Source organism: Nicotiana tomentosiformis, chromosome 6 (assembly GCF_000390325.3).
Source record: "Nicotiana tomentosiformis chromosome 6, ASM39032v3, whole genome shotgun sequence".
NCBI classification, from domain to species: domain Eukaryota; kingdom Viridiplantae; phylum Streptophyta; class Magnoliopsida; order Solanales; family Solanaceae; genus Nicotiana; species Nicotiana tomentosiformis.
The window spans coordinates 42809257-42818779 of record NC_090817.1 but is presented as its reverse complement, the minus strand read 5'-3'; the positions used below and the strand labels follow the sequence as shown (position 1 = coordinate 42818779).

Sequence of the window (9523 nt, the reverse complement as noted above, 5' to 3'; positions counted from 1 at the left end):
TGACAAAATTTCTAAGAGAGTTACACCAGAGAATCCTTCTAATTACTATCCGATTTTCGCTATCTTCCTATAGATTGATATTGCTAGAGGTGTTGGGACGTTGTAGTAACTTAAAGAAAGCTCAATCAAGGTATGTTGGCTAAACTTCTCTCTAGAGTCGAATTCCATGATGATCCTGTAAGTTTCAAGTATGATTGACTCAAGTTCCTAAATCCCATGTTACGAGTTGTTCCTAATAAATTTGGTTATTCTAAACAAGTATTGTGTTGAAAGATATATGTACTCAAAATGTGTTCCAATTGCTCCTATCTTATCATGATCTCTTTTGAAAATGAGTTTAAGTAAGGGTGATGTATTAAAACATTATCACTTCAACTAGTGTTTCAAATGAAAGTCTATTATACTTAACTTGGAAAGAAAATTCATTGTGCTTAAGACTCATATTGCTTATATACATGTTTGAGGTCTTGATTCCAAATGCCCTTAATTGTTGATAACCTATGATAATGTTTGGAAGTGAAAGAAGTGATAGTGAGATATAAAATGTGGCCATGGTTGTTGTAACTAGTGCATTTGAGTTGAATTCGTGTTTCAATCATAAATCACCATTCTCTCCTTTATAAATGTTTCCAATATGAGTTGAGTTCTTACATACTAATGAGTTGAAATTGTGTATTGCCCTTTTGGGAAAAAGTATTTCAAGAATAAGTGGTGTATCACTTGTTTATGATTTTAACTTGTGCTTCAATTGCTAGTCATTTTGCTCCATTCTTTGGAAAGGAATCTATTGTGTTTAAAACCTTCATTACTAATGTACCTAAAGTTATGATTTCCGGAATATTCTATATGTTGATGTTATGATGATGATCCTTGAAAGTAAAGAAATGAAAGTGTGGAATATGAAATACGGCCAACGTGCCATGAATGAAGAATCATACGTATGGCCAATAGAGTCAAGGAAATAATGATGTTGTGAATGGTTGAAAGTACTAATGAAGATTTATATAGTGTGAAAGGTTATGAGGTGAATATATTTGTACTTCTGTTTCCCTTGTGTGCAGACAAAATATTTTTGGGAGTATCATTAGCGAACCGAGGAAGGGTGGGTCGTAAGGCCCACACCCGAAAGTACACGTGTCGGTGTAGGAGTTGATTGTGATTATTCCCCTTATTTGGGATGAGATTGATGTGTTGAGATTATTCCCCTTGATTGGGATGAGATTGTTGGTAGCCCTGGATTTGATGTCGACTCACACGGCATATGTGGGGAGACGACCTAGCCGATTGGGTGGTGATCGGATGCCATGTTGCGCGCATGGTAGTTCCTACTCTTGGTAACACCATTCTTTCTTTCGCATCACATGTCAATCCACATTATTCGTGGAGAGACGGCTTAGCCGATCGGGACGAGATCGGACTCCGTGCTAAAAACACGGTGGTATATTGGTGCTAATGATCTCCCAACCAAAAATAATATTACTTTCATGTTTTGAAAATTATTATGTTTTAACTTGGCATTTGTGTATCATCGATCGTTACTTGCTGCTTTCATGATTATACCCTTCTTATATTGGCATGCTATTTTGAAAGAGGACATTTAGCTTCACATACTAGTACTATTCCATATGTACTAACGTCCTTTTTGCCGGGGGCGCTGCATCTTCAATGAATGCAGGTGGTTCGTCAGCGGGCAGCTTTGGTCTTCGTTAGCAGTTACTCTCTATTCAGCAGGTTTTGGTGAGCCCTACTCTGTCCCGGCACTTTCATACTACTCTTATGTTGTACTTAGAGGCTCCGTAGACATGTTGTGAGTGGTTTTCAATGTTGGGAAATGAACTAGAAGTGTTGGTATTTTGGAAAACATGTTTTCTCTCAATTTGTGATATTTTGAAAATTGTAAACGAATATCCTTTGAGTATGTCACGACCCAAACCAATGGGCCATGACGAGTGACCGAGCCTACCTGTCGAACACCGATAAGCATACGTCTAAGATAAAACATGAAATAAGTATAGGAAATGCATAATGGCTGGTAGTAAACTACTGGATTGTGTGAATAACATACACGAGAAAACGTGCCCAAAAGATATATGTACATATATATACAGTATACGGTAGGGCGAGCCAACAAGGACACATACTATCCGACTATACATGACTGTCTACAGACCTCTAATAGAGTGTACATCTGTATAAAGGACGGGACTGGGCCCCGTCGTACACATATCTACATACAAAAATAGCGTACCAAAATCAATAACAGCTCCGGATCAAGTGGAGCACACCAACTTTCGCTGATCAAGGATCCTAAGAAGGGGGACCGTCAGCCTTTCTACTTGCACTTGCGATCATGAAATGCAGGCCCAAGGAAATAGGGGCGTCAGTACGAATAATGTACAGAGTATGTAGGGCATCAAAATCAGTACATAGAAGACATAAAAAAAGTATGGAGTAAAGGAATCCGCCTGTAAGCCTAAATAACTTTGTGAATCCTGAAATATTTATAATGTCATGCATGTGTGTATAAATGTCATATCATGCATAGGTATATGAGTACATAACGTCATCAAGCCTCTGAGGGCATTCCATCATATCATCTCGGCCTTAGTGGGCGAAATCATCAACGTATACCAACTGATCAGGTGGTGATGATTATATAACACCGTAACCTTTCCTCATACCCCATATATATATAATGCCATCTAGTCATGGGTCAATGTACATGTATAAATGAATGCAATGAAAAGTAAGTCAAAAAGATCTCTCGGTGTCACGACCCAATTTTTCCTCCGTATGGGTATCGTGATGGCACCTAGTTTTAGGGACTAGGTAAGCCTAACAATAATTAAAATAATATTATTTAAATAGAATCTCTTAAAATTCCCAAAACCGTTAGTACAAGTCACAAGCTCTACAGAGTGTTTGCTAGAAAACTTCTAAATACAATTGTCCAAAAATAAGAATAAATAGTGCAAAACGAAAAGTTGAAGGTGACTCCGAAGCCTGCGAACGCAGCAGCAGGTTTACCTTGAGTCTCCACAGCAACAGTCCAAACAGCTAGCTAACGAACAAGTACCTCGATCTGCATAAAAAAAATGTGCAGAAGAGTATCATGAGCACAATAGCGGTGCCCAGTAAGTATCAAGACTAACCTCGGTGAAATAGTGACGAGGACTAGTCAAGACACCCACTGGTCTAATAAACTGAACAAGTATAAGTATAGGGATGACAGAACATAACATCTATCTAAGGACCCCGCGATGTGGCTAACGACATAACAACTGCAATAAGGAAGGAAAAATAGCAAGTAACAGCGGAACACCAGAATAAGACACAGAAGAGTGAACGGAAACACAACCCATAACCGAAAATCACAAAACAGTAAAGGCAAGTAGTAACTCAGCAACTGCAATAGTTTTCACATCAAGTCTCAGCCAACAAACCCCAATAAATTAGTCAAATCCTTCAAGTATAAACTTTCACCCGTAAGTTTTTAAATTGAGGTCTTTAGAATATGATCCTTTCCAATAAGAATATATATATATATTTTTTAAATATACTTCTTTCAAATAAATATCTTTCAAACCTAGTTCTTTCAAAATAAAAAACTTTCAAATCTAAACCTTTCAAATAATTAGCCCTCAAACACAGTTCTTTCAAGATAAATACTTTTCAAGTATAACCCCTTTCAAATAAATATCCTTCGAGTATAAATCACCCTGTGCCACCTAAGCATGGAAGATTAGCAGCTCCGAATATAGATATAACCACAGGTGGATCTACCGGGATACCGTCCCGTAGTCCCGAATTAATTATGCATTACGAGGGGGGGTGCAGTACGGGGGAGATCTCCCGGAATACGTCCGTAGTCCCAAAATAAATAGGCAAGACAAGGGGATCTCCCGGAATCCGTCCGTAGTCCCAATTTAAATATGCAGTGCTAGGGGATCTCCCGGAATACGTCTGTAGTCCCAAAGTAAATATGCAGTGCTGGGGGATCTCCCGGAATACATCCGTAGTCCCAAAGTATATATGCAGTGCTGGGGGATCTCCCGAAATACGTTCGTAGTCCCAAAGTAAATATGCAAGACAGGGGGATCTCCCGTAATACGTCCGTAGTACCAATTTATATATGCAGCGCAAACAACAGAGATAACAAGTATAACACGACAAAAATCTCGTACATCACCACAATGAATACAAAAACAACAATGACAGAAATGCAAAGTACGACGAGCAAATCAACTCAAGAATTTAAATCCCAAGAACGGTAGAACTCATTCACACGGAATAACAACAGTGAAGAATGTTAGGCACAAGGAGAACAACTTAACAAGGAAAAACAAAACAAAAATGTAAAAACGATTCCACAATATTCAAGTCAACAATAAGAAGCCAACACGAGTCAAATAGTTCCAAATAATGGCAAGTCAACTAAGATATAGGTTATCTAAACTCCTTTTAAGGTTGAGCAATTACGAGGAATATTCAACAATTCAAGTAAGGATAAGCAGCGGAAGATAATCATAATTCCAATTAAGGCTAAACAATAATAGGATGATAAAATAATGATTTCAATTAAAGATAAGCAGTTACAAAAAATATAGCACGACGATAGAAGAGGTAAAATCTTTAGTTAAGTCGAATAAGGGTCAAATAGACAGTAAGAGTGAATCATAAAGCAATTATCTCTATTCAAGCATGTAGAGGTGATACTAGCAAATAGGAATTCAAGCGTATCAAGAACAACATCATACACAGTGAATATAAGGACATAAGAACCCTAAAAGGCCAACTTTCCACAAATAAATCCGAGCACGCACTCGTCACATCGCGTACACAGACTACAATCAACATAGATGACTCAAATCCTAAGGGGTAGTTCCCCCACACAAGGTTAGGCAAGATACTTACCGCGAGTCAAGCTCAATCAATCCGTAAGAATGTCCTTTCCACGAATATCCGTCTCTGGATGGCCCAAATCTAACCAAAAGCAATTACATATCATAATTACAAGAATAATAGACTCATCTAATTAACGAAATCAACATTTTAAGGAAATTTCCGAAATTAACTCAAAATCTCCATGGGGCTCACTTCTTAGAATCGGTTCAAAGTCATAAAATATGAAAGCTCATTCACTCACAAGTCTAACCATATCAAATTTACTAAAATCCGACACCAAAATCTCGATCAAAACCCCCAAAATTTGGCCTAAGAACTTTTCTCAATTTTTCACTCCAAATCCGAATTTAAACGATGAATTTGAGCATAGATTAGTGGAATATAACCATAAGGGAGTTAAGAATCATTACCCAAAAACTTCCTCCGAAAATCTCTCCAAATTCCGCCTTCTACCAAGCTCTCAATCAAATTTGTGAAGTATACTTCAAACCCTCGAATCTGCCCCTTTTCTGCCCAGTTATTCCGCATCTGCAGAACTTGGGTCGCACCTGCGATGCCGCACCTGCGGAATTTCCTTCGCAGGTGCGGAAATGACTTAAGAGGGCTGGGTCCGCTTCTGCGAAAAAAGGGCCGCACCTGCGAGTGCGCGCCTGCGGACTATTGTTCGCTTCTGCGATCTCCTCCGCGCCTGCGTGTCCTTTAGTGTATCTGCGGGCATCGCAGATGCGGCATTTCCCTTCGCACCTACGACCCCTGACCACACATCCCAAATCCGCTTCTGCACTTGCCTCTCCGCACGTGCGATCACGCACCTGCAGTCTCCCCACCGCAGGTGCGAAAATGACAGATGCTTGAAGATTTCAGCAACAACACAAATCCAACTTTTGATCCGTTAAGCACTCGAAACTCACCCGAGCCCCCCGGGACCTCAACCAAACATACCAATCAATCCTAAAACACCATACGAACTTAGTCGAGCCCTCAAATCACATTCACTAACGCTAAAATCACGAATCACCCTCCAATTCAAACTTAAAGAACTTGAAACTTCAAATTCCTACAACCGATGCCGAAACCTATCAAACCACGTCCGAATGAACTCAAATTTTGCACAAAGGTCACAAATGACACTATGAACCTACAGCCACTTTCAAAAATCCATTCCGAGCTCGATATCAAAATTTTCACTATCGGCCGAAATAACCGAAAATTTAACTTTCGTCAATTCAAGCCTAAATCTACTACAGACCTCTAAAACACATTCCAGACGCGCTCCTAAGCTCAAAATCACTCAACGGAGCTAACAGAGTCAATGGAATTCCATTCCGGATCCGTCTTCACACAGTTCCGACTATGATCCAAATTCTAGGACTTAAGCTCTAATTTATGGACTAAGTGTCCCAATTCCCTTCGAATCACCCGATAATTGAATTCAACCACGCACGCAAGTCAAGGAACATAATACGAAGATGGTCAGGGCCTTATGCCACCGGATGGGACTTAAATTCTCAAAATGAACGGCCGGGTCGTTACATCCTTCCCCTCTTAAACAAACGTTCGTCCTCGAACGTGCTAAGCATCGCCTCGAAGTCTTGAAATCACTAAAAGTACATATCCAACATACACTCGTGGGTGACCCCACATCACCCCAATCCATATAAGCCTAACGACAGCATCCCAACTGTAATTTATCCTTTCTATCAATACCGATAAACCTTAGAGTCAAAATTCTCAACTTCCATTTGTCTTCAAAAGACCCGATTCTAAATCCATAACCGATATCAGTCTCAACCAGCTGTAACAACTCATGCCTACACCCACAAGGTACGACCACCACAATAAGACACACCAGACATAGGCCCATAATAATATTTCTTATCACAATAGTTGCCCGTAATCAAAACCATCACCGGCAATTAGCCTCATATCCATTAGAACCCTGTTCAAACCTCCACAACACTGACAACGATGCAAGAAACACGAAGACCTCTTAACTATACACCCGAATCAACAAGTCACAACTAACACTACCGGGCACACACCCCGCAAGCTAAAACTCAAGAAGTACCGAACGACATTGACTGAATATGAAAAGAGAAACACATAAGGAAACTACCAAACAAGCCCGATAGGCACAACTCTCTATCAATACTAACCTACAAAACAATATAACAAGGAAAGAATTAAAGCATATGAACAATCACAAGGGTCCCATCCTGATATAACTTCCACCACGGTACTCAGCCCGGTTCAAACATATCAAATCACATGGAATCGCGAGGGTCTCACCCTCAACTCTGAATCACAAGTCAAATACACATAATACCAATGAAAATCTTTCACTAATTCAATTATTCCAATAAAATCACATAACTTACTAAACCCTCACCCCAGTAGAGTATCAATTCACAAATCGTAACCAATTTACTCAGGAATCACATCAAACCTGCCATAATGGACAACATGAATTCACTTCTAGTCTCGAAACTTTCGATAATGAATATAAACAAATGATAGACATGGGCTACCACTCATAGAGTCTCCCAGCAGGGTTAAACACCTAAACATAATACTAAGTCATGAACTCACCCATAGGTGGGACAACAAATAGGGGAACTCGCCCCGATAAGCAGAACCGAATCAAAATACGAATAGTGCCCCTTTGTAACAAATCAAAATCCTACCTGTATGACATCATCTAGCGCAGTGGCCTTAAGCCTACTATATGAAACACATCAACGGGCTGGGCCTTCCCCTCTTGGGCGCCCTCTACTCACCTGAATACTCCGCTGTGACACACTTGTCGTGAGTCTAGGACAATTTCTCACCCTGTGGCTGGTATCTCCACAGTCGAAGCAACCTCTCTGCTGATGTGGCTGTGGGAACTGTGTAGTACGGGTACTCTGAGATCCATGATCACCGAAAACACTGCGCGAAATCGGAAGTGTAACTGAACTGGTTAACCTGCCAAACTTCTACCATGTCGTACTCTGCTTCTAAAATAAGGACTAGCAGACCTCTCCGGTCTACGAGGCATCCTCGCCTCCATGTACTCTCTCTCCTGATCTCATATGTTCTCTTACTCCCGATATCACATGCCTTCTAACCGGCGAGCGATCCCTACCACCTGCTAAAACGAAACATATGACTCCAACTCTCGAGCCATGCTGAATTGAATATCATGCCTGAGCCCCTCAATGAATCTATGGACTCGCCCTCTAGCTGAAGAGACCAAGGCAGGTGCATGTCTGGCCAAATCACTGAATCTGACGGCATACCCTAATACTGACATAGTGCCCAGACGCAACTGCTCCCACTCCGTGCGCCATGCATCCCAAAGGGACTGGGGTACAAACTTTCTCAAAAACATCTCTGAAAACTGAACCCATGTAAGTGAAGTTGCATCGACCGGGCTACCCAACTTATATGCCCGCCACCACTGATGAGTTGCTCCCTTAAGCTGGAACATAGTAAAAGCAACCCCACTCGTCTCAACAATATCCATAGTGCGGAGGATGCTATGGCACTCCTCTAGAAAACCTTGTGCACCATCTGAAGCCAAACCGCTGAAGGTAGGAGGGTTATATCTCTTGAACCTTGCAAATCTAAGTTGCCCTTCCTCGGATGCTGCTGCTCTGACCATAAGCTAAACTAGAACTACAGCCTGTGTCACCATGACACCTGGAACCTGACCAACATGAACTCGTTGCTCTGGAATGTGGGCGGCAGGAGTCTGGGCTCCTCCCCCGGTCTGTGAAGTAACTGGTGCAACCGAAAATAACCCCGCCTGAGCCAATATACCAAACATGCTCAAGAACTATGCTAAAGTCTCCTAAAGTCCGGGGGTAACATCATCAGGAACCGCAACCCGTGTCCTCACCGTTTGTGAGAGAATGGAATGGTAAATTTAAAACTTCAAGATCAATGAACTCGCACGATAGGAATGAAGTGAAATTGTCCTAATAGTTCCATAGCCTCTCGAAGATAAGTACAGAAGTCTCCGTACCGATCCGCAAGACTCTACTAAACTCGCTTATGACTCGTAGCACCTATGAACCTAGAGCTCTGATACCAACTTGTCACAACCCAATTTTCCCTCCGTCTGGATATCGTGATGGCACCTAGTCTTAGGGACTAGGTAAGCTTAACAATAATTAAAACAACATTATTTAAATAGAATCTCTTAAAATTCCCAAAACCGGTAGTACAAGTCATAAGCTCTACAGAGTGTTTGCTAGAAAACTTCTAAATACAACTGTCCAGAAATAAGAATAAACAGTGCAAAATGAAAAGTTGAAGGTGACTCCGAAGCCTGCAATTGCAGCAGCAGGTTTACCTTGATCTCCCCAGCAATAGTCCACACAGCTAGCTAACGAACAAGTACCTGGATCAGCACAAAAGAATGTGCAGAAGAGTAGCATGAGCACACCACAGCGGTGCCCAGTAAGTATCAAGACTAACCTCGGTGAAGTAGTGACGAGGACTAGTCAAGACACCCACTGGTCTAATAAACTGAACAAGTATAAGTATAGGGATGATAGAACATGACATCTATCTAAGGGCCCCGCGATGTGGCTAACGACATAACAACTGCAATAAGGAAGGAAAAACAGCAAGT

At 41.1% G+C, this 9523-nt stretch overlaps 1 protein-coding gene across 1 annotated transcript; it reads right to left on the bottom strand.

The window, feature by feature from the left end:
- Positions 1-8035: 8035 nt before the first annotated feature.
- Positions 8036-8548, bottom strand: LOC138893888 (uncharacterized). Its single transcript, XM_070178556.1, has one exon. It carries the CDS (start codon positions 8546-8548, stop codon positions 8036-8038), a length of 513 nt encoding a protein of 170 aa, XP_070034657.1.
- Positions 8549-9523: the final 975 nt, after the last annotated feature.